The sequence below is a fragment of the Rhinoderma darwinii genome, unplaced genomic scaffold, assembly GCF_050947455.1.
Source record: "Rhinoderma darwinii isolate aRhiDar2 unplaced genomic scaffold, aRhiDar2.hap1 Scaffold_721, whole genome shotgun sequence".
In the NCBI taxonomy this organism is placed as follows: Eukaryota; Metazoa; Chordata; class Amphibia; order Anura; family Rhinodermatidae; genus Rhinoderma; species Rhinoderma darwinii.
This window is the reverse complement of record NW_027464282.1, coordinates 316,022-341,550: the sequence shown is the minus strand read 5'-3', so window position 1 is coordinate 341,550 and position 25,529 is coordinate 316,022. Positions and strand designations below refer to the sequence as shown.

Below are 25,529 nucleotides of genomic sequence, written 5' to 3'. Positions count from 1 at the left end.
CCCTCCTCCTGCAGGGTGATACATACAGAAGAGCCATGATCCTGCCCCTCCCCCTGCAGGGTGATATATATAGAAGAGAGCTATGATCCTGCCCCTCCTCCTGCAGGGTGATATATACAAAAGAGAGCTATGATCCTGCTCCTCCTCCTGCAGGGTGATATATACAGAAGAGAGCTATGATCCTGCCCCTCCTCCTGCAGGGTGATATATACAGAAGAGAGCTATGATCCTGCTCCTCTTCCTGCAGGGTCATATATACAGAAGAGAGCTATGATCCTGCCCCTCCTCCTGCAGGGTGATATATACAAAAGAGAGCTATGATCCTGCTCCTCCCCCTGCAGGGTGATATATACAGAAGAGAGCTATGATCCTGCTCCTCTTCCTGCAGGGTGATATATACAGAAGAGAGTTATGATCCTGCTCCTCCTCCTGCAGGGTGATATATACAGAAGAGAGCTATGATCCTGCCCCTCCTCCTGCAGGGTGATATATACAGGAGATAGCTATGATCCTGCCCCTCCGCCTGCAGGGTGATATATACAGAAGAGAGCTATGATCCTGCCCCTCCTCCTGCAGGGTGATATATAGAGAAGAGAGCTATGATCCTGCCCCTCCTCCTGCAGGGTGATATATATAGAAGAGAGCTATGTTCCTGCCCCTCCTCCTGCAGGGTGATATATACAGAAGAGAGCTATGATCCTGCCCCTACTACTGCAGGGTGATATATATAGAAGAGAGCTATGATCCTGCCCCTCCTCCTGCAGGGTGATATATTCAGAAGAGAGCTATGATCCTGCCCCTCCTCCTGCAGAGTGATATATACAGGAGAGAGCTATGATCCTGCCCCTCCTCCTGCAGAGTGATATATACAGGAGAGAGCTATGATCCTGCTCCTCCTCCTGCAGGGTGATATATACAGAAGAGAGCTATGATCCTGCATCTCCTCCTGCAGGGTGATATATACAGAAGAGAGCTATGATCCTGCCCCTCCACCTGCAGGGTGACACATTGACAGGCATACAATAAAAACAAATGTTGTTTTTTTACAGGATCTGGAATCCCAGAAATTAAGGTCACGTTGCGTGGAGTAGTCCTGGCTGAATTCTTTACTTTTCGAACATTTATTGCGAAGTTAATTGGTGTCACGTGCACCCTGGCTGCTGGTAGCACAATATTTCTAGGAAAAGTGGTATGTACTACTGCTGTTCTGCAGAGCTGTGTGTGCGCGAGGACAGTACAGAAATAATGGAAAGATACATAGTGGTGTTACTGGATACTGTGATAATATTTTATGTCCATCCCTCCAGGGACCTTTCGTACATATGGCCACTATACTTGCAACTCTTCTAGGAAGGCTCATGGTGAAACTTGTTGGTGCTAAGGAGGTAAGAAGTCTTGTATGTGATACCCTAATAATGCAGCCGCTGGGGTACAATGTAGCAGGGACCCGAGTCCTGCTGGAAGATGTATGAGATGTAGAGTCGGAGCAGTCGTCTGGTCTGTTTCTGCAGTTGCTTTTCTCGTGGTCTCATTCTCAGGTCTCTGTTATGGGTGCAGGGACATATCAATGGATGTTGGGGGTCCTGCTGGATACACCCGTTCACCGACCCTTATAATGTGACTTTTATTTCTTCAGAACCAAATCCGGAAGTATGAGCTTCTGATTGCTGGAGCTGCGGTGGGTGTCGCGTGCTGTTTCGTGGCTCCTGTAGGAGGTAGGTAGTCCCTTATTATTGTTATGTCCTCCAAGTTTAGTTCGGACAAGTCCATTTAGACTGGCAATCAGAAAAAAAAGTTTCTCCAGAATGTCCTGCCTTGTTTTTGGCTTTTCCGGCTACTGATTGTCTTCTCTAGACCTTCCAAGAGGTCAAAGAGTTTTATTCGAGTTTGTACAAATATCAAGTTGCCTCCTTATCCAACGAACTACCCTTTCTCTGGAAGGAAGACATCTACCTACAAATCTGGCCACTTACGAACCAAAGACCAAGTGGACAGTGTGACGTAATTTTCCAAGTGTCTATCGGGCCACAGACAACCAGTCATAGTCCCCATGATCTGTGATGAGGAAACATCGCTGTCAATGATTGACCTCTTGTAATTCCTCAGCCAGTAGGATAATTATAACCGATTCCCACGAGCACATGATAACAATTGGCAATGAAATGATGTCCGATACATTTTATCAGTGGTCTATGACTTCTTTTTGTGGTAATGTAAGACCACCAGTGCGGATGTTCATCCTGGGTCTATGTGCCAGGTTGGGTGTAGACATTGACAATCTCTAGACTGACGGTATTTCTGTTTCTTCCCCAGGTGTACTATTCAGTGTCGAGGCAACAGCTACACATTTTGCGGTGCGGAATTACTGGCGCGGCTTTTTTGCGGCGACCTGTGCAGCTCTGATGTTCCGGCTGTTGGCTGTGATTAATAGCGAGCGGGGTGAGTTCTGCAGATACGTGAACTGGCGGGATTGATTTCAATAAAAAAACATTGATAATTATGACATTCATCTTTGACACCTTTTCCTTAGAGACTGTTGCCATCCTCTTCAGTACCAGTTGGCGGGTAGAGTTTCCCTTCGATCTGCCAGAATACTTGTCTTATGCCATCCTGGGGTGAGTATATTTAGGAGTAAGTCTATTGTTGGACTCCCGTTTTGTTATGATTAGCGCAGTCACCCACGACATTAATACTTAGCGTTGAGTTGCGGTTGTTGGAGGACGTTCACTTGATTATCATTACACCTATCAGAGCTAGTTGATTTCTGTTCCAAAAAGCACGTATAGCCACTGAATGGTGTAGTCCATATAATGGCAGCAGACCAATTTCCCAAGCAAATGTTACTCCGAATAATGTTGATGTCCGATAATAGATCGTGTAATAATAAAATAATAATTGGCACGAAAGTGACCACAAATCACGGCTTCCTGAGTCATATTCCTATAAGATGAAGCTTCAGTCTGGCTGTTGTGCTCCTGGTCCAAGATCCATTTGTTTTCCCACCGTACACATTTTCCCAATGTCATCACCAATATTGTCATTTTGTATTGTTTTTTTGTTCCAGCGTGGTGTGTGGTTGTGTCTGCTGCGTCTATCTGTATCTCCACCGCGTCACACTGGTTTTCATCAATAGTAACGAACGTATAGGAAAATTCCTGAGGAACAAGTAAGTGTCATGTTATTCTCCTGGAGGGAAGTTGTTCTATATACACTATAGCAGTGATCGTGATGAAGGTTTCCGCCATGTTTTGTGTTATTATCCGTATTTTAACAATATGTTTTATTAAGTTGAGGGTGAGGAGATCTAGGTGCTGCACTATAAGAAAGTAGTTCCCCGGCCAGCTTCATCCTTACCTGTTTTAGTACGAACCCGGTTCCGGATACGGAGGAAGATAAATGGGAGCACGTGCCCTTAATACACACAAGATAACAGCTATGTCCCCCGACTGCCCCTCATTCAGCTCATCCGGACATCTAGGTGACTTTTATAGAGGGAGCGAGATCAGCATCTCCAAGACACCTCTGGTGCCGCTAGTCTTCGGGAAGTCAATAAATCGGGCAGGATTAAATCCAACCGTCCTTGTTTTTCCTAACATGACCCTGTCTCGTATGTGCCTCGTGACAATTATTAGGTCTCATTTCAGAACCATTTAAGAACCTGTTTGAACTGGCTCGCTTGACTACTTTTTGCTGTAGCACATACTCGGTTCTGCTACCTCACCGTTACTAAACCTTGGCTAGTCTTACTACTCTCCTGACTATTGCAACTGTACCGCATACCCAGTTCTGCTACATCACCATTACGGAACTAATTGCTTATCTGACTACCACTACTGTAGCGCATACACAGCTCTGCTACATCTGTGTCACCGACCCTGGCTTTCTGACTACTCCCTGGCACTACTTCTCTCTGTATTATTCCCGTTGCCAACTTCTAAACTGCCTGATCTTGCTTCATCCTCCTCCATGTCATTCCCATCCCTTCCAATCTTATTCATATCCATAAGGGAGATGAATGGAAGACGGCTTTTAATTCTCCAGAGGGGCGTTTCGGCTCCTAGTAATACCTTTCAGACTCGTTACACCCAAGCTGTCCTTCAGGAATGATATTTTTAGAGATATGAAAGGTAAATTTATGGGGGTCTACTTGGATGACTTATCGATATTTTCATGAGACCCCGGTAGTCATGCGTCACATGTACGTACCGTCTTACAGAAATGATGTGACCACCATTGATTTGCCAAGTAAAAGAAGTTTGTCTTGAAGGAACAGGCGGTCACCTTCCTGGGGTTCGCTATTTCTGCTACAGGCTTTCGGATGGATCCCGCTAAGGTACAGGCAGGGGCGTAGCTAAAGGCTCATGGGCCCCAGTGCAAAAGTTCCTCATGGGACCCCAACTTCTCTTCACGGTCTTAAAGATGGCATATCTATAGCCCTACGACTCCTATAGCTATGGATAGGATTAAATACAGCGGCTTAGAAGACTGTATCACACCTGATAGGCTTAGCTACAGGGCCCAGCGAACAGTATCACACATAATAGGCTTAGATACAAGGCCCAGTGGACAGTATCACACATGATAGGCTTAGCTACAGGGCCCAGTGGACAGTATCACACGATAGGTTTAGATACAAGGCCCAGCGGACAGTATCACACATAATAGGCTTAGATACAAGGCCCAGTGGACAGTATCACACATGATAGGCTTAGCTACAGGGCCCAGCGGACAGTATCACAAATGATAGGCTTAGCTACAGGGCTCAGCGGACAGTATCACACATGAAAAGCATAGATACAGGGCCTATGTTGGGGCCTGCTGGGGCCTGTATCTAAGCTTAGCACATGGTTGGCTTAGATACAGGGCGTATGCGTGTGAAACTGTCTGCTGGAGCCTGTATCTAAGCTTAGCACATGATAGGCTTAGATACAGGGCTACAGAGATTGGGAGGTCCAAACAATGTGCTCCCGAGTCCACTTCAACTGGAAAACTGTTAGTGCCTCCCCAGCTTAGGATAAGGATTTTACGTGAGGTGCATGATTCTGTTAGGCCTCATGCACACGGCCGTGCCCGTAATTGCAAGCACGGCTGGCCGCCAACGGCTGCGGACAGCCACCCGCATTATTAGCCCGTACTCCCATACAAAGTATGGGAGTACGGTCCGTAAAAAGCAAAAGTTAGTACATGTCCTATATTTTGCGCCAGCTTTCTACGGACCGGACATCTTCCCGTAAATATACAGGAAGGTGTCCGTGATCAATAAAAATGAATGGGTCCGTAATTACGGCCCGCAATTATGGACGAATTCTATGGTTGCGTGCATGGGGCCTTCGCCAGTCATCCAGGATTATACCACCGTGAATATATCGTCATATCTTGACATTCTGCCATCTAACAACTTTGCATTTGTCAATCCGCAACAGCTAGTATGTATGAAAATCTTCCGCAAATTTTTGCAAACATTTTACTCCAGCTCATGCATGGTCCTGGGTACCAGATAAATTCTGATAAACTGATTAAGAAATTCCATTCTGAAAACCCACAAAGCACGCAGCCCCATAGACAAGGAGAAACAGGTGGGGGGGATTTAAACCCTTGTTACAAGGTCCTCAGTGCCAGTTATTAGGTCTCATACCCGAGCTAGACTGTTTTCTACTGTGAATTCCTGTACCGTGTTTGACTCGTTTGACCTGGCTACTCTTTGCTTTGTCCCATTGTACCACATACCTGGCTCTGCTACATCTCCGTTACTGACTCCTGGCTTCCTGAATACAGTTCCTCTTACCCCTGGTACTGCCCTGTTTCTGCCTGACTCCCATTGCCAACCTTTGAACTGCTTGACCTCTCTTCATCTCTTATACTCTTCCCGGTACGATTATATAGACGTTCGTTGTTGTCCACAGGCACCGTATCTAAATTTTTGGTCCGATCCCTACATGCTGATGATATCCAGAGTATTAACCTGGGAAGTAGCTAGAGGACCTCAATTCTGGGGCTGAGTGTTTGCATTGTCACTCTCCGGTCTTCTGTAGCAGATAGTAGGGTCACGTTCTGCAGCTCAATCCGTGTCTGTACCCGTGACCATTAAGTGTCCTCAGGTCTTCTCATATATGCCCGGTCTTGCAGCAACTTTTCCCAGTCTTCGGCCTTCTCAGTGACACCGAACCCCGACCAAAAAGAAAGACTGGACGTCAATATGATGGAAGAGCGGCCCATATAACCAGTCCTCCATTTCTATTGTAGTAAGATCGTCTATGCTGCGTTTGTTGCTCTGGTATTGGCGAGCATCACCTTCCCGCATGGATTTGGCCAGTACATGGGTGGAACGCGGGTGAGTGCAAAGGCTTAATCGATATGTGTGGGATTCCCGGCCGGTCTCCTAAATGTCAAAACCTCTTCACAGTTAACAATGAAGGAACATCTGGAGACCTTCTTCAACAATGTCACCTGGGGTGTGGAGGAAACGTCCCTCATGATGAACGCCTCCAAACAGCCGCCCAACCCCACATATGATAATAACTGGCTGCAATGGACGCATCCACACCTGTCTTCTGTAGAAAAGCTTGCCATCTTTATCGTTCTTAAAGTAAGTGGCACCTGACTGGTAACCATTCATCCTGCCCCCCAATGATATTCACTAACCCCATGTTCTACCGTCTGTCCATATCTGTGACTAACTCTCCATAAAATAACCCAGCGCTAATATATGTCATGAGGCCCGTGGGAAATGAAACGGTCATGGGGCCAGCAGGGAGCAGTGTATCACCAAGGGATTTGACATGGGGCTAAACCAAGGAGCGAAGTCTAAGGGAACCCTTGGTCTGGACTTCGCTATTCCTGGAGTTGACTCCCTTGGTGACGGCCGATTTAAACCGGTGTTATACAGAAATAGCAGACGGTATGCAAAGTCAGGTGTAGCAAAAGTCAGAGCAGGCGGTAGACGGGCACTCACGGTTGGCTGAGAAAACAGTCAGTACAGGCGGCGAAGGTTCGACATGGATACAAGCAAGAGGTCAGGACAGGCGGCAGGTGAGGACAGTCAAAGGTACAGCAAGAATATCCAATAAATTATAACATAGGGAATAATTAGACTAGCTAGGATGAATTTTATTGCTCAGGCAATGTGTTCAGGATAGGGAGGTCCCTTTATACCCGGGGAAAGCTGGGTAACAGATTTGGCGCAAGCAGACCTGACAGGGAGAGGAATGTGGCGCCGAGCAGGAGCCAGGGGACGCCATGGGGAGGTAAGTATATGGTAGTGGCGGGGAGCGGGAGTGGCGGTCATTACAATACATGAGCCCTCTTTGTGCCGCAGACTAGAGGGTTCACTGAAGGGCAGGGCACTTATAACGGCCATTCTGTGGGGGACATTTTCACCCACTCATTTATTATTATTAGTTTTATATAAGGGCTGTGTCCTGAAGGAATGAAAGGTGACCTCTGCCCAATAAGAAGTTGGGTGGAAAAGTATTTGGTGAATCCATGTAAGAAAAGTAACAATCTTGAGGTGTCCGAATACCCAATCCACCAATTATGTGCGGCTGGTTATGTGTGGACAGTTATGTGCGGCTGGTTATGTGTGGACGGTTATGTGTGGACGGTTATGTGTGGACGGTTGTGTGGACAGTTATGTGCGGCTGGTTATATGTGGACGGTTATGTGTGGACAGTTATGTGTGGACGGTTATGTGTTGACAGTTATGAGTGGACGGTTATGTGCGGCTGGTTATATGTGGACATTTATGTGTGGACAGTTATATGTGGACATTTATGTGTGGACAGTTATATGTGGACATTTATGTGTGGACATTTATGTGTGGACAGTTATATGTGGACATTTATGTGTGGACGTTTATGTGTGGACAGTTATATGTGGACTTTAAGTGTGGACAGTTATATGGATGGTGATGTGGATCCACACAAGGTCTCCACCACTGCACGGCACGTGGCATGCTTCAGAACAGGACATACTGTCTTGAGAATCTCTCAGTAGTGCAGCCTTCGGCTTGTGAACAGATCTCAGCATGGAAGGAAAGACTAAAAAAAAACACCTCACTAAAGGACTAGCTGGTTTTATTCTGCCTAAAAAGGTGACCTGCTTTATGTAAATGTATGAGAAAGTGTATAATGTGTATTATATGTATATTATATGTAAGTATTATGTATGTATTATATGTTAGTATTATGTGTATTATATCTTAGTATTGTATGTGTATTATATGTGTATTATATGTATATTATATGTACGTATTATGTTTGTATTATGTATGTAAGTATTATATGTGTATTATATCTTAGTATTCTATGTGTATTATGTGTATTATATCTTAGTATTGTATATGTATTATATGTTTATTATATATGTATTATATGTGTCTTATAGAATGACAAGTGGATTATTGTGTTTTTTTATTGTGTCTTTTTAGTTTTTTATGCTTCTGTTTGCAAACACCATGATCATCCCGGCTGGATACTTCCTGCCTGTGTTTGTATACGGTGAGTTATGTTGCGGCAGCCACACTTGCCAGCCCTATGTATAAATTATTAGGGTTCACCAGTGCTTTAATATTCATGGCTTATTCTTAGAATATCAATGTTTTATTGATGCGGGTATTAACCTCTAACACCTCCTGCGAGTGCCGAGTCCCCTCATTGTTTGTACAGGCACAGCGTCTCGTCCTTATGATGGCTCTACCTGGTGCTACATCTTGTCCAGTTTCTTTGTATGGGATGAGCTGCTTCACTGCACTTCTCGTGGGGGTACCGTTGTAAATGTATTTATAATCTACATGGTTCCAACTCTCCAAAGAGGTAAACACAGTAAGAGTCCATTAGTCTGGCACATAATGGTCCAAATCCTGTTAATCTGGCATTAAAGAAAAATAATCCTGTGCTAAATTAACTAGTCCGGTACTTTAGGTCTACAGGGCATAATTGAAGTTACGTGTATCTCCGGGGGGGGGGGGGGGGGGGGGCACATGCCATGTCTCTGGGCGTTATTAAATGTACTCAATTTTTGGGTACAATTTGCTTAGTAAATCTCTTCCACTTTGTCAGTAGGTAGATTACTGTCTAGAATACTGTTAGGGATCTGCCAGGTACTACGTCTAGGTATACTCCTGGGATTAATCAATCCACACCTGAGGCCAGACCTGTTCGACTGACACCATCTCCCACCAACCAGGGTGGCAGGCTCAGGAGTGGGAGAGCCTATCGCGGCCTGGTCAGTCGGAGTTAGCTCCGCCCCCTGTCCTTTATTACCTGCCGTGTTCTCTTCCTCAGTGCTTGTAATTCTTCTGGATTCCTGGCCTCACTGCTGCTTGCTCCAGCCTGCTTCTGCCGTGCTTCTGCCTTGCTGCAGTTCCGCTTAACCTGCTTTGCCCCTGGCTTGCTTCTTTCTCCGTGCTCACGTTTGTATACTCCACTACATCCTGATCCTGACTGACTCATTCACCGCTCCGTTTCCTCACGGCGTTCCGTGGCTACTGCCCCTTCCCTTGCGTGTTCCCTGTTTGTTCTCCCGTGCACTTAGACAGCGTAGGGACCGCCGCCCAGTTGTACCCCGTCGCCTAGGGCGGGTCGTTGCAAGTAGGCAGTGACAGGGCGGTGGGTAGATTAGGGCTCACTTTCCCTTCACCTCCTTCCTGCCATTACATAATTACAAGCCATTACCTAGTCTACCATTTCTCCTACGCTGACGCTATCATGGACCCCCTTGAGACCCTGACCCAGCAGATGCAGGGCCTCTCCCTACAGGTCCAGGCCCTGGCCCAGAGGGTCAACCAGGGTGACGCTGCTTTAGTAGTACCCCTCACCTCACCTCTAGAACCCGACCTCAAGTTACCTGACCGGTTCTCAGGGGACCGTAAGACGTTTCTCTTCTTCCGAGAGAGTTGCAGACTGTATTTCCGCCTAAAACCCCACTCCTCAGGTTCCGAGAACCAGCGGGTGGGTATCATCATATCCCGACTCCAGGAAGGGCCCCAAGAGTGGGCCTTCTCCTTGGCTCCTGACGCCCCTGAACTTTCCTCTGTTGATCGTTTTTTCTCTGCCCTCGGACTCATTTACGACGAGACTGACAGGACTGCTTTAGCCGAGAGTCAGCTGGTGACCTTACGTCAGGGTAGGAGACCGGTTGAGGAATACTGTTCTGATTTTAGAAAGTGGTGCGTAGCTTCTCGGTGGAACGATCCGGCCCTAAGGTGCCAGTTTAGGTTAGGATTATCTGACGCCCTGAAGGATCTGCTGGTTAGCTACCCCTCTTCTGACTCCCTTGACCAGGTTATGGCCCTAGCAGTACGACTTGACCGAAGTCTCAGGGAACGTCAGCTTGAACACTTCAATGTGCTCCCCTCTGACTTTTCTGCGATCCCCCCCGAGGTCCCGTCTCCTCGCCCCTCCACGGAGGACTCGGAGGTACCTATGCAACTCGGGGCCTCCATGTCCCCTCGACAACGTAGGGAGTTTCGCAGAATGAATGGTCTCTGCTTCTACTGTGGGGACGACAAGCATCTACTGAACACCTGTCCATCTACTGAACACCAGGCGCAAGAATAAGAAGCCGGAAAAACTTCCGCGCCTAAGTGATCATCGGGGAGGTCACTTGGGCGCACAGGTATTTCCCGTTAATGTGAAACGCAATAAAATTTTGCTTCCCTTTCAGGTCTCGTTTGCTGGCCGGTCTGCCACGGGCAGTGCTTTCGTGGATTCTGGCTCATCTGCTAATATCATGTCTGTGGAATTTGCTATGTCTCTAAAGATGCCTTTTATTGATTTACCTTATCCTATCCCTGTAGTAGGAATCGACTCCACTCCCCTTGCTAATGGTTATTTTACTCAGCATACTCCTGTTTTTGAACTCCTGGTTGGCTCCATGCATTTGGAGCAGTGCTCTGTACTGGTGATGCAGGGATTATCGTCTGATCTGATATTAGGTCTTCCCTGGTTGCAGTTGCATAATCCCACGATTGATTGGAATACTGGGGAGCTTACCAAACGGGGTAGTGAATGCCTGACGTCATGTCTTTCTGTTAACTCTATTTCTCCCCGGGAGGAGGTAAACACGCTTCCTGAGTTTGTTCAGGACTTCGCCGATGTGTTTTCTAAGGAGGCCTCCGAGGTGTTGCCCCCCCCATAGAGATTACGATTGCGCCATCGATTTGGTGCCTGGTGCCAAGCTTCCTAAGGGTAGGATATTTAATCTTTCATGTCCTGAACGTGAAGCTATGAGGGTGTATATCCAAGAATGCCTGGCCAAGGGTTTCATTCGCCCCTCGACTTCTCCTGTAGGTGCTGGCTTCTTCTTCGTGGGGAAGAAGGATGGTGGTCTTAGGCCGTGCATTGATTATCGTAACCTGAATAAGGTCACCGTAAGGAACCAGTACCCACTTCCTTTGATTCCGGATCTTTTTAATCAGGTTCAGGGAGCCCAATGGTTTTCTAAGTTCGATCTACGGGGGGCATATAACCTTATCCGCATCAAAGAGGGGGATGAGTGGAAAACTGCGTTCAACACACCCGAGGGTCATTTCGAATACCTGGTCATGCCCTTTGGGTTGTGTAATGCCCCTGCTGTCTTCCAGAATTTTATTAATGAAATCCTGAGAGATTACCTGGGTAATTTTCTTGTTGTGTACCTTGATGACATACTGGTGTTTTCCAAGGACTGGTCCTCCCACGTGGAGCATGTCAGGAAGGTGCTCCAGGTCCTTCGGGAGAATAATCTGTTTGCTAAGACTGAAAAATGTGTCTTTGGGGTACAGGAGATACCATTTTTAGGGCAAATCCTCACTCCTCATGAATTCCGCATGGACCCTGCCAAGGTTCAGGCTGTGGCGGAATGGGTCCAACCTGCCTCCCTTAAGGCGTTACAGTGTTTTTTAGGGTTCGCCAACTATTACAGGAGATTTATTGCCAACTTCTCGGTCGTCGCTAAGCCTCTTACGGACCTTACTCGCAAGGGTGCTGATGTCCTCCATTGGCCCCTTGAGGCCGTCCAGGCCTTTGAGACCCTCAAGAAGTGCTTTATCTCGGCCCCTGTGCTGATTCAGCCCAACCAAGAGGAGCCATTTATTGTGGAGGTTGACGCATCCGAGGTGGGAGTGGGGGCCGTCTTGTCCCAGGGTACCAGCTCCCTCACCCATCTCCGCCCCTGTGCTTACTTCTCTAGGAAGTTTTCGCCCACGGAGAGTAACTATGATATTGGCAACCGCGAACTTCTAGCCATTAAATGGGCTTTTGAAGAGTGGCGGCACTTCCTGGAGGGGGCCAGACACCAGGTAACGGTCCTTACGGATCACAAGAATCTGGTTTTCCTAGAATCGGCCCGGAGGCTTAATCCTAGACAAGCTCGTTGGGCACTATTCTTTACCAGATTTAATTTCTTGGTTACCTATAGGGCTGGGTCCAAAAATATTAAGGCTGATGCTCTGTCACGTAGTTTCATGGCCAATCCTCCTTCCGAGAAGGATCCTGCTTGTATTTTACCCCCTGGTATAATCGTTTCTGCCACGGATTCTGATTTAGCTTCTGATATCGCGGCTGATCAGGGTGCAGCTCCCGGGAACGTCCCTGGGGACAAACTGTTTGTTCCCCTGCAATACCGGCTAAGGGTACTCAGGGAAAACCATGACTCCGCTCTATCTGGTCATCCTGGCATCTTGGGCACCAAACACCTCATTACCAGAATCTATTGGTGGCCTGGGTTGCCTAAAGACGTTAGGGCTTACGTCGCCGCTTGTGAGGTTTGCGCTAGGTCCAAAACCCCTAGGTCCCGACCTGCGGGCCTACTACGTTCCTTGCCCATTCCCCAGAGACCTTGGACCCATATCTCCATGGATTTTATCACCGATTTGCCTCCATCTCAGGGCAAGTCGGTGGTGTGGGTGGTTGTAGACCGCTTCAGCAAGATGTGCCACTTTGTGCCCCTTAAGAAGCTACCTAACGCCAAGACGTTAGCTTCTTTGTTTGTGAAACACATCCTGCGTCTCCATGGGGCCCCAGTCAATATCGTTTCTGACAGAGGGGTACAATTTGTTTCCTTATTTTGGAGAGCTTTTTGTAAAAAGTTGGAGATTGATCTGTCCTTCTCCTCCGCCTTCCATCCCGAAACTAATGGCCAAACGGAAAGGACTAATCAATCTCTGGAACAATATTTAAGGTGTTTCATCTCTGACTGTCAATTCGATTGGATCTCATTCCTTCCCCTTGCTGAATTTTCCCTGAATAACCGGGTCAGTAACTCGTCAGGGGTCTCCCCGTTTTTCTGTAATTTCGGGTTTAACCCAAGGTTCTCCTCCGTTTCCCCTGGTTGTTCCAATAATCCCGAGGTAGAGGACGTTCATCAGGAACTGTGCACAGTCTGGGCCCAGGTTCAGAAGAACCTAGAGGCGTCCCAGAGCGCACAAAAGATTCAGGCGGATAGTAGACGTTCTGCTAACCCCCGGTTTGTCGTCGGGGATTTGGTCTGGTTGTCGTCCAGCAACTTGCGCCTTAAGGTCCCGTCCAGGAAGTTTGCTCCCCGATTTATTGGACCTTATAAGATCATTGAAGTCCTCAACCCTGTATCCTTCCGTCTGGAGCTGCCCCCATCCTTTCGCATACATGACGTCTTCCATGCCTCCCTCCTTAAACGCTGCTCCCCGTCCTGGTCCCCCTCGAGGATACCTCCTGTTCCCGTTCTCACCCCTGAGGGGGTGGAATTCGAGGTGGCCAAGATTATGGACAGTAGGATGGTCCAGGGCTCCCTCCAGTACCTGGTCCATTGGAGAGGATACGGGCCGGAGGAGAGGACTTGGGTACCTGCCCGTGATGTTCACGCTGGGGTATTGATCAGGAGGTTCCACCTTCTCTTCCCTACTAAACCGGGTCCTCTTAGTAAGGGTCCGGTGGCCCCTCATAAAAGGGGGAGTACTGTTAGGGATCTGCCAGGTACTACGTCTAGGTATACTCCTGGGATTAATCAATCCACACCTGAGGCCAGACCTGTTCGACTGACACCATCTCCCACCAACCAGGGTGGCAGGCTCAGGAGTGGGAGAGCCTATCGCGGCCTGGTCAGTCGGAGTTAGCTCCGCCCCCTGTCCTTTATTACCTGCCGTGTTCTCTTCCTCAGTGCTTGTAATGCTTCTGGATTCCTGGCCTCACTGCTGCTTGCTCCAGCCTGCTTCTGCCGTGCTTCTGCCTTGCTGCAGTTCCGCTTAACCTGCTTTGCTTTGCCCCTGGCTTGCTTCTTTCTCCGTGCTCACGTTTGTATACTCCACTACATCCTGATCCTGACTGACTCATTCACCGCTCCGTTTCCTCGCGGCGTTCCGTGGCTACTGCCCCTTCCCTTGCGTGTTCCCTGTTTGTTCTCCCGTGCACTTAGACAGCGTAGGGACCGCCGCCCAGTTGTACCCCGTCGCCTAGGGCGGGTCGTTGCAAGTAGGCAGGGACAGGGCGGTGGGTAGATTAGGGCTCACTTTCCCTTCACCTTCTTCCTGCCATTACAAATACACACAGAGTCCAACACCACCCAAAATAAAATACTAAACGTCAGCTAGAGGAGACGGGGTTTATCTATGAGCGTGGATTCATCATCCTTCCTCAGTATCTGACATTTTTGCCTACAGGCGCTGGACTCGGTCGTCTCTATGGAGAAATAATTGCCAAAATCTTCCCTAATGGGTTTATCTCGGAGGGCATCCCTATTCGGATCACTCCAGCCGGATACGCGCTTGCAGGTCAGTACTATAGTCGCTTATACTGTGGTGGACCCCGGGGGTTCATGTTTCACCTCTCTGCTGGTGGTGTGTCATGTTGGTCTACGTCTTCTTCTCATCTAGTTCCTCTCTCTCTTGCAGGTGCCGCAGCTTATTCTGGGGCCGTCACCCACACCATCTCTACAGCTCTGCTGGTCTTCGAACTAACGGGACAAATGTCGCATATTCTCCCTGTCCTGATTGCTGTTCTTATAGCAAACGCCATCAGCCAAAGCTTCCAGAATTCATTTTTCGATATTATAGTCATCGTCAAGAAACTTCCATACCTCCCAAAATTGGCGATGGGAAAGAACAGGTAAGAGGTGGTGGAGATCTGTCGCCGGGCACCACGATGGCTCAGCTGGATCTCAATGGTGTTCATCTCTTCATTTCCAGTGCTCACGATGTACGTGCTGAAGATTTCATGTTGACCGGCCTGCGGTATCTCGTGAAGGGCTTCAAATACAAAGATATACGGAACCTCCTCAAATCTTCAGATCTCAAACAGTTTCCCATTGTCGACGCTGAAGGTTCTTCTTATTTTGCTACGTTAATCTTAGTGATCTATCTTCTTGGCCCGAATCTTGTGTGACCCTCCGCTTTCCTCTTCTGATGATGCCTGGTGTACCCTTCACCCCAGTAGCTCTGTTCAGTTTTACCACCCACTGCATACCCCCCATTACGAATTACCCCATCAGTCTTCTCATTACATATATATGGAGCATGAGGGGGCAGCCCATACTTTCAACCCTGAGCGTCACTGGAGGAAGAGCCAGGTCAGAGACATGTGGAGGATGCTGCTCATGGATCTTCTGAACAGAGCTTCTGGAGCAAGAGTTGGGAAGCGCCAAGAGTCTAGTACAAACTTTCATGTTCCTCAAGGGTAACTATAGGATACGCAGGTATGGTGTTGGTGGGAATCTTCCCTTATCCCAGTGCTCTGCAGATTTTTATATAACCGGTGCACCTAGTAAAGATTTTGCAGTTCGTAGCAGCGTTGCGACATGAAGGTTATAAGCCTCCTTACATGTAGTTATGCCACCTTTGACCAGCCTCACCCCGTATCATATCTACCATCTCGTCTTATCTCTGCCGATCGAGGATTTACTATCAACGTTTGACCTTGTCTCTTTGCCACCTGCATCATTTATTACACAATTGTCTCGCTCTTTCTAGATTCTAAGATCCTTCTTGGTTCTGTCAGTCGGAAAACTCTCAGCAAACTCCTGTCTAACCAACTGGGCACTGAGCGGAGAATCCAATATATGATGAACCAGCCCGGGGTTAACATGGACAACAACTTGACTGTGACTGTAAGAGAACATATTGGAAAACACGGGGGGTGCCGGGTATTGTATTAAGATGCCAGTTTTGATGGAAATCACTCACCATTGAGGTTGGACATTATTTCTGATGGGAAGGGGCACATCATGTGATTCAAGGGGCAACCAAGTCTGATGAAATGATGGGCATTGTAGTAGTAGAGTAGAACGGGGAATGGGACCAGATGTGATACAGCTAACGTCATGTCGTCATATTTCCTGTATTTCAGTCTCTGGGTGATTACTCCAGACCTAAACTGCCCAGAACTGGTGAGTACTTACTGTTTACTGCTCTTCTTATCTTCATTGGTCTCTACCTGGTTATCTAGTTATGTGTGTGCCATGACCCCTAGGACTATGAGATCCCATGACCCTAATGTTTGTCTGAACTTCCCGGAGAGGAGAAGTCTCCCGGCTTTGTAATAAAAATATAGAAAGTAGCAAAAATCATATCAATCCCACGGAAGAAAAAAATGAAAGATAAAAAAACAACAACTCTCCAGAGGGCGGAGTCATGCACGATTTCTGCTCCGCCCACTAATTCTCTGTTAACAATCCAGATCATTTACAAAGTTGTCTATGGCGATCCCCAGGACATAAATATATTGTATATAGATAACACCGTCACCGCAGTAACAACGTCCATTCACGTTGCAAAGATAACGCAAAAAAAAATTAAATATCAGTCTGTATTTCCCCTTCTCGGCAGAGGATTCGGAGAATGGAGACATAACGACCTACAGCAATCAAGACACCGTCACCTACGAAAGTGAAGAGGTAAGAAGAAATGTAAACCCCCTGCACCCGATGCATCAGGTGGCCTTGTCCGTCAGCTGCCCATACGCAAGATAGCTGGATCCTTCAGATAACCTCATGGAGAGTCCATGTTGTTTAAAAAGGGGGAGGTGAGATAAGCAGCTACCAGACACTTTTGATGCCGTTTATCTGCAGAGAGACAAGATTGTCAGCAGATCCCATCATGGGTGGATATTGACTCATTTCTAATCTGTATGGGCAGCTTAATGGCTTTGCTCCTTTACTTCAGTAAAACAATACTCATACTAATTAACTAATAGCTAGAGCTCTGGCGTTATCTCTTTCCCAGACACAAAGGCCCATAAGCCGCAAGAGACGCTCAAGTAAATTCCGGAACCATTACCTGAGAATGGTGGGTATAGCAAATACAGGTGTCTCATAATCATGTATGTGAGTGGAGAGTGTGGGTAACAGGTGGAGGGCTGGAGATATATAGGCCAGATGGAGACTGCGTGCAACACGTGGAGGTATATTACAGGTTCAGGTAGATGTAGAGTCCAGGAGGAGGTGTATTACAGGTGGAAATAAGGAGATGTATAGCAAGGTGGAGGTATATTACAGGTGGAGGGGTGGACATGTATAGGCCAGGTGGAGGGGTGGACATGTATAGGCCAGGTGGAGGGGTGGACATGTATAGGACAGGTGGAGGTATATTACATGTGGAGGGGTGGACATGTATAGGACAGGTGGAGGTATATTACAGGTGGAGGGGTGGACATGTATAGGACAGGTGGAGGTATATTACAGGAGGAGTGGACATGTATAGGCCAGGTGGAGGTGTATTACAGGAGTGGACATGTATAGGCCAGGTTGAGGTATATTACAGGTGGAGGGGTGGACATGTATCGGCCAGGTGGAGGTATATTACAAGAGGAGTGGACATGTATAGGACAGGTGGAGGTATATTACAGGTGGAGGGGTGGACATGTATCGGCCAGGTGGAGGTATATTACAGGAGGAGTGGACATGTATAGGACAGGTAGAGGTATATAACAGGTGGAGGAGTGGACATGTATAGGCCAGTTGGTGGTATATTACAGGTGGAGGGGTGGACATGTATTGGCCAGGTGGAGGTATACTACAGGTGGAGTTGACATGTATAGGACAGGTGGAGGTATATTACATGTGGAGGGGTGGACATGTATAGGCCAGGTAGAGGTATATTACATGTGGAGGGGTGGACATGTATAGGACAGGTGGAGGTATATTACATGTGGAGGGGTGTACATGTATAGGACAGGTGGAGGTATATTACATGTGGAGGGGTGGACATGTATAGGACAGGTGGAGGTATATTACAGGTGGAGGGGTGGACATGTATTGGCCAGGTGGAGGTATACTACAGGTGGAGTTGACATGTATAGGACAGGTGGAGGTATATTACATGTGGAGGGGTGGACATGTATAGGCCAGGTGGAGGTATATTACATGTGGAGGGGTGGACATGTATAGGCCAGGTGGAGGTATATTACATGTGGAGGGGTGGACATGTATAGGCCAGGTAGAGGTATATTACAGGTGGAGGAGTGGACATGTATAGGCCGGTTGGTGGTATATTACAGATTGAGGGGTGGACATGTATTGGCCAGGTGGAGGTGTATTACAGGAGGAGGAGTGGACATGTATAGGACAGGTGGAGGTATATTACAGGTGGAGGGGTGGACATGTATAGGACAGGTAGAGGTATATAACAGGTGGAGGAGTGGACATGTATTGGCCAGGTGGAGGTATATAACAGGTGGAGGAGTGGACATGTATAGGCCGGTTGGTGGTATATTACAGATTGAGGGGTGGACATGTATTGGCCAGGTGGAGGTGTATTACAGGAGGAGGAGTGGACATGTATAGGACAGGTGGAGGTATATTACAGGTGGAGGGGTGGACATGTATAGGACAGGTAGAGGTATATAACAGGTGGAGGAGTGGACATGTATTGGCCAGGTGGAGGTATATTACAGGAGGAGTGGACATGTATAGGACAGGTAGAGGTATATAACAGGTGGAGGAGTGGACATGTATAGGCCGGTTGGTGGTATATTACAGGTGGAGGGGTGGACATGTATTGGCCAGGTGGAGGTATACTACAGGTGGAGTTGACATGTATAGGACAGGTGGAGGTATATTACATGTGGAGGGGTGGACATGTATAGGCCAGGTGGAGGTATATTACAGGAGGAGGGGTGGACATGTATAGGACAGGTGGAGGTATATTACAGGTGGAGGGGTGGACATGTATAGGACAGGTGGAGGTATATTACAGGAGGAGTGGACATGTATAGGCCAGGTGGAGGTGTATTACAGGAGTGGACATGTATAGGACAGGTGGAGGTATATTACATGTGGAGGGGTGTACATGTATAGGCCAGGTAGAGGTATATAACAGGTGGAGGGGTGGACATGTATAGGCCAGGTGGAGGTATATTACAGGAGGAGGGGTGGACATGTATAGGACAGGTGGAGGTATATTACATGTGGAGGGGTGGACATGTATAGGCCAGGTAGAGGTATATAACAGGTGGAGGAGTGGACATGTATAGGCCAGGTGGAGGTATATTACAGGAGGAGGAGTGGACATGTATTGGCCAGGTGGAGGTATATTACAGGAGGAGGAGTGGACATGTATAGGCCGGTTGGTGGTATATTACATGTGGAGGGGTGTACATGTATAGGCCAGGTAGAGGTATATAACAGGTGGAGGGGTGGACATGTATTGGCCAGGTGGAGGTGTATTACAGGAGGAGGAGTGGACATGTATAGGACAGGTGGAGGTATATTACAGGTGGAGGGGTGGACATGTATAGGACAGGTAGAGGTATATAACAGGTGGAGGAGTGGACATGTATTGGCCAGGTGGAGGTATATTACAGGAGGAGTGGACATGTATAGGACAGGTAGAGGTATATAACAGGTGGAGGAGTGGACATGTATAGGCCGGTTGGTGGTATATTACAGGTGGAGGGGTGGACATGTATTGGCCAGGTGGAGGTATACTACAGGTGGAGTTGACATGTATAGGACAGGTGGAGGTATATTACATGTGGAGGGGTGGACATGTATAGGCCAGGTGGAGGTATATTACAGGAGGAGGGGTGGACATGTATAGGACAGGTGGAGGTATATTACAGGTGGAGGGGTGGACATGTATAGGACAGGTGGAGGTATATTACAGGAGGAGTGGACATGTATAGGCCAGGTGGAGGTGTATTACAGGAGTGGACATGTATAGGACAGGTGGAGGTATATTACATGTGGAGGGGTGGACATGTATAGGCCAGGTGGAGGTATATTACAGGAGGAGGGGTGGACATGTATAGGACAGGTGGAGGTATATTACATGTGGAGGGGTGGACATGTATAGGCCAGGTAGAGGTATATAACAGGTGGAGGAGTGGACATGTATAGGCCAGGTGGAGGTATATTACAGGAGGAGGAGTGGACATGTATTGGCCAGGTGGAGGTATATTACAGGAGGAGGAGTGGACATGTATAGGCCGGTTGGTGGTATATTACAGGTGGAGGGGTAGACATGTATTGGCCAGGTGGAGGTGTATTACAGGAGGAGGAGTGGACATGTATAGGACAGGTGGAGGTATATTACAGGTGGAGGGGTGTACATGTATAGGACAGGTGGAGGTATATTACATGTGGAGGGGTGGACATGTATAGGCCAGGTAGAGGTATATAACAGGTGGAGGGGTGGACATGTATAGGCCGGTTGGTGGTGTATTACAGGAGGAGGAGTGGACATGTATAGGACAGGTGGAGGTATATTACAGGTGGAGGGGTGTACATGTATAGGACAGGTAGAGGTATATTACAGGTGGAGGGGTGTACATGTATCGGCCAGGTAGAGGTATATTAAAGGTGGAGGGGTGGACATGTATAGGACAGGTAGAGGTATATTAAAGGTGGAGGGGTGGACATGTATAGGACAGGTAGAGGTATATTACAGGTGGAGGGGTGTACATGTATCGGCCAGGTAGAGGTATATTAAAGGTGGAGGGGTATCATACTATGTGACCATAGACTTTTGTGTTATCTGCTAGCAGTTAGATATTTATGAGATTAGATTGTCTTCAGATCTCACTATAATTGCCCGGATCTGCCATTGAATGTGCACTATTCGGTCCAGCTTTTCACTTAGTCCTGTATACAAGTTGTATTACCGCTGCAGTGGACGTGGCTCTTAGCAGTACTGTGTATGTTACTTGTGCATGTTACTTGTGTATGTTACTTGTGCATGTTACTTGTGCATGTTACTTGTGCATGTTACCTGTGTATGTTACTGGTGTATGTTACGGTGTATGTTACGGTGTATGTTAGTTGTGTATGTTACTTGTGCATGTTACTTGTGCATGTTACTTGTGCATGTTACTTGTGCATGTTACCTGTGTATGTTACTGGTGTATGTTACCTGTGTATGTTACCTGTGTATGTTACCTGTGCATGTTACTTGTGCATGTTACTTGTGTATGTTACTTGTGCATGTTACCTGTGTATGTTACTGGTGTATGTTACCTGTGTATGTTACCTGTGTATGTTACTGTGTATGTTACTTGTGTATGTTACTTGTGCATGTTACTTGTGCATGTTACCTGTGTATGTTACTGGTGTATGTTACCTGTGTATGTTAAGTGTGTATGTTACTGTGTATGTTACTGTGCATGTTACCTGTGTATGTTACTTGTGCATGTTACTTGTGCATGTTACTTGTGTATGTTACTTGTGCATGTTACTTGTGCATGTTACCTGTGTATGTTACTGGTGTATGTTACCTGTGTATGTTACTGTGTATGTTACTGTGTATGTTACTTGTGTATGTTACTTGTGCATGTTACTTGTGCATGTTACCGGTGTATGTTACCGGTGTATGTTACCGGTGTATGTTACCTGTGTATGTTACCTGTGTATGTTACTGTGTATGTTACTGTGTATGTTACTGTGTATGTTACTTGTGCATGTTACCTGTGTATGTTACTGGTGTATGTTACGGTGTATGTTACGGTGTATGTTAGTTGTGTATGTTAGTTGTGTATGTTACTTGTGCATGTTACCTGTGCATGTTACCTGTGTATGTTACCGGTGTATGTTACGGTGTATGTTACGGTGTATGTTACTTGTGTATGTTACTTGTGTATGTTACGGTGTATGTTACGGTGTATGTTAGTTGTGTATGTTACTGTGTATGTTACTTGTGTATGTTACCAGTGTATGTTACTTGTGTATGTTACTTGTGTATGTTACTTGTGTATGTTACGGTGTATGTTACTGTGTATGTTACAGGTGGAGGAGTGGGAGTGTCGTCAGCTCAATGAGGTTGTACCAGTCGAGGAACTGATCATTGACCCAGCACCATACCGGCTCATGGAGAAACAGACCCTTTATCAGGTGAGAGGGTCATATCCACCAATGCTAAGACAAACCTACATCTAAAAAGGAACGAACCATCACATCATGTCAAACTAATGATTATAGCCTGCAGATCAGGAAGGTCGTCCCCGCTGCTTTATCTTTCCATGTTTCCCACATACAGTCTGTATTACCCCAGGACAATACCAGGCAGTGTAAAAAAAAAAACAGGAAGTCATAACATTGATGTTCCCATCTGTTGTAGACTGGTAAGATCCTGACATTTAGTTGCTAGGCCGAGCTGCAATTATCCTGAGCCAAGAGTAAGAGCAGGACAAGGGTCTAGAACAAGGCTCTCAAACACGCGGCCCCTGAGGCTGTCATCTGCAGCCCACGGGACACAGAGCCACTAGTATAGGCTCTGCTCCGGGACTCTGTGGAATCCCTTGACATCGCTGTCCATATATGGACAGTGATGTCAGGGGCTTCCCTAGAGCCGGAGTTCCAGGCACAGTGCTAGTATAGGCTCTGCTCCGGGACTCTGGGGAAGCTCTGACTGGGACTCCGGGTCAGGGGTTGCCCTGACATCACTGTCCATATTTGGACAGTGATGTCAGGAGCAGAGCTGGAGTCCCAGGAAGAGCGCTACTAGCGCTCTGCCCAGGACTCCAGCTCTGGGGTTGCCCCTAACATCTCTGTCCATATATGGACAGTGATGTCAGGAGCAGAGCTGGAACCCGGACAGAGTTCATGAAGCGGCTCTGTTCAAGACTCCAGCTCTAGACAAGCCCCTGACATCACTGTCCATATATGGACAATGAGGTCAGTGGCCTCCCCAGAGTTACAGACCAGAGCCTATTCTAGGGTTCTGCTCTGCGACGCCGGCTCCGGGGTTGCCCTGACATTACTGTCCATATTTGGACAGTGATGTCAGGAGCAGAGCTGGAGTCCCAGGAAGAGTGCTAGAAGTGGCTATGCTTCGGGAATCCAGCTCTAGGCAAGCCCCTGACATCACTGTCCATATATGGACAGTAAAAATAGCAGAGATGTGGGCAGCACAGCAGAACTAGGCCTCCAGGGCACTACGGGTGCCAGCCTCAAAGAATCCGACTTGTAGATCCCCACAGTACAGGTAAAGACAAGAGAGGCAGCACTCCAAAATTGATTTCAAGAATCCAGGTTTATTCTCCCATCTGTGCAAAAAGTATGATGCAGCGTTTCAGCTGCTTGACAAAGGCTGCATTGAGCAGCTGAAATGTTGAATCATACTTTTTCACAGATGGGAGAATAAATTTACATTCTTGAAATTAATTTTGGAGTACTGCCTCTCTTTCCTGTCTTTACATATATGGACAGTGATGTCAGAGGCTTCCCAAGAGTCCCAGAGCAGAGCCTATACTAGAGCTCTGCTCTGGGACTCCGGCTCTGGGGTTTCCCCTGACATCACTGTTCATATATGGACACTGATGTCAGTGGCTTCCCCAGAGTTCCGGAGCAGAGCCTATACTAGTGCTCTGTGACACCTTCTCTGGGGGTTGCCCCTGACATCACATTCCGGTACAGGAGGATCCCGACGTCACTGTCTACGGACAGTGACGTCAGGGGCTCCTCCAGCAGAGAAATCCACGGCCCCAGCGTCGCAACACTCTGGCTGGGGATTCCACTCCTAGAGGGAGCCCCAAATGAGCTATCTACTGAGGGGGGGGGGGTGTGGCACTACCTACAAGGGGTGTGTGGCAGTATCTAAAGAGGTCAATGTGGCAGTATCTACAGAGGGCACTGTGGCAGTATCTACAGATGGCACTGTGGCGGTATATAGGGGGTGGCATCTACAGAGGGCACTGTGGCATTATCTACGGGTGTGTGTGTGGCAGTATCTACAGAGCACTGTGGCATTATCTAGGGGGGGGGTGGCATTATCTACAGAGGGCAATGTGGCATTATCTACAGAGGGCACTGTGGCATTATCTACAGAGGGCACTGTGGCATTATGTACAGAGGGCTCTGTGGCATTATCTAAAATTGGGCTGCCCAATCTTGACATTCGTGTGTCTGCCAAAAGCTGCCAACTGAGCCGCCGAACTGCATTTAGCGACACTTAAACTGGAAAACTGAATTGTTAAAATAAGAACTTGGGAGAAAACGAGCAAATTTCCATTAAATCTTCAAACCTAGCAGTATTATTATAGTAATGTAGTATTGTTTATAGTAATGTAATGTAGTATTATAGTAATGTGGTATTGTTATAGTAATGTAGTATTATTATAGTTCTGATAACTATTTGATTAACAATCATTTAGTATTGTATCAAATTTATAAGTAATGCGGCCGTCAACTTCCCATTTTTTCTATATGTGGCCCGCTTACCCGGCTGAGTTTGATACCCCTGATCTAGAGAGTCCTATATCCCCCAACATGTGAGGACTGTACAATGCTGCCACTCATCCGCCTTCTCGTGTCCCCTCAGTGTTACGATCTCTTCAATCTCCTGGGCCTGCGCATCGCTTACGTCACCAGAACTGGGCGGCTGGTGGGTGTGGTGTCCCTGAGTGAGGTAACTATGACGTCATCATATGCTTTCCACCTATAACGTGTGACAGATGGTGGTAAGGTCAAGAACACACACACACACACACACACACACACACACACACACACACACAGATTTTGGCTGGTTTTTTGGGGGGGGGGGAGGGAGGTGGGGGATTCATGACAGATCCTGACCCTGTCACATATCAGGGGTCGACCCTACTAATCATCATGAACGGTTCTGTAATATTGATCACGCTATGTCTATCCTCAGCTGAAGGACGCTGTCCATGGAACCGTAAAGGGCACTTTTACCTCAAGGATAGCCCCCGGAACCGAAGACAACATTCACGAGGACTACTGCCTGCAGCCCCTGGTTCATCTCCCCCCAGACTGTCAATCTCACGATTTAGAAGAACCGTCCACAAAAACCTCAAGCACATGACCCCATCGTATCCAGCGAGAGAGCGGACTTATCAACAAGCCGGCAGCTGCGGATCTCATCATAAATGTGTCTATATTATTATCATCAGTGAATTAAATGCGAGAGCGAGCTGAGATACGACGAGGTCAAGAGACTACAAAGCAGCGGTCAGCAACCTGTGGCTCCTCTCTCTTATGTAGCTGTCCGGGTACTACAACTCCCAGCAGTTCAAAAGAGGTATTAGCTCAGTAAGGCTTTTCAGTCAAATCATGCTTGGAGTTGTAGTTCCCCCAGCAGCTGAAGAGTTGCAGATTACAGACTACTGCTATAAACGATGACTGTATGAAAC

The 25,529-nt window shown here is 47.4% G+C and overlaps 1 protein-coding gene across 1 annotated transcript in view; it reads left to right on the top strand.

The window, feature by feature from the left end:
* Positions 1-25,272, top strand: part of LOC142729570 (chloride channel protein ClC-Kb-like) — a gene marked incomplete at its 5' end in the record, with an annotated part of 33,865 nt that extends 8,593 nt beyond the window's left edge. Inside the window, 19 exons of the mRNA XM_075849255.1 lie at positions 1,050-1,189; positions 1,308-1,385; positions 1,637-1,715; positions 2,314-2,439; positions 2,531-2,615; positions 3,065-3,166; positions 6,244-6,331; positions 6,404-6,586; positions 8,426-8,495; positions 14,612-14,722; positions 14,843-15,056; positions 15,137-15,270; positions 15,917-16,053; positions 16,293-16,332; positions 16,772-16,839; positions 17,168-17,230; positions 22,162-22,266; positions 24,695-24,781; positions 25,031-25,272. Of these exons, the coding sequence (XP_075705370.1) occupies positions 1,050-1,189; positions 1,308-1,385; positions 1,637-1,715; positions 2,314-2,439; positions 2,531-2,615; positions 3,065-3,166; positions 6,244-6,331; positions 6,404-6,586; positions 8,426-8,495; positions 14,612-14,722; positions 14,843-15,056; positions 15,137-15,270; positions 15,917-16,053; positions 16,293-16,332; positions 16,772-16,839; positions 17,168-17,230; positions 22,162-22,266; positions 24,695-24,781; positions 25,031-25,201 (2,081 nt within the window). The remainder of the gene's footprint in view (positions 1-1,049; positions 1,190-1,307; positions 1,386-1,636; positions 1,716-2,313; positions 2,440-2,530; positions 2,616-3,064; positions 3,167-6,243; positions 6,332-6,403; positions 6,587-8,425; positions 8,496-14,611; positions 14,723-14,842; positions 15,057-15,136; positions 15,271-15,916; positions 16,054-16,292; positions 16,333-16,771; positions 16,840-17,167; positions 17,231-22,161; positions 22,267-24,694; positions 24,782-25,030) is intronic.
* Between the last annotated feature and the right edge of the window lie 257 nt (positions 25,273-25,529).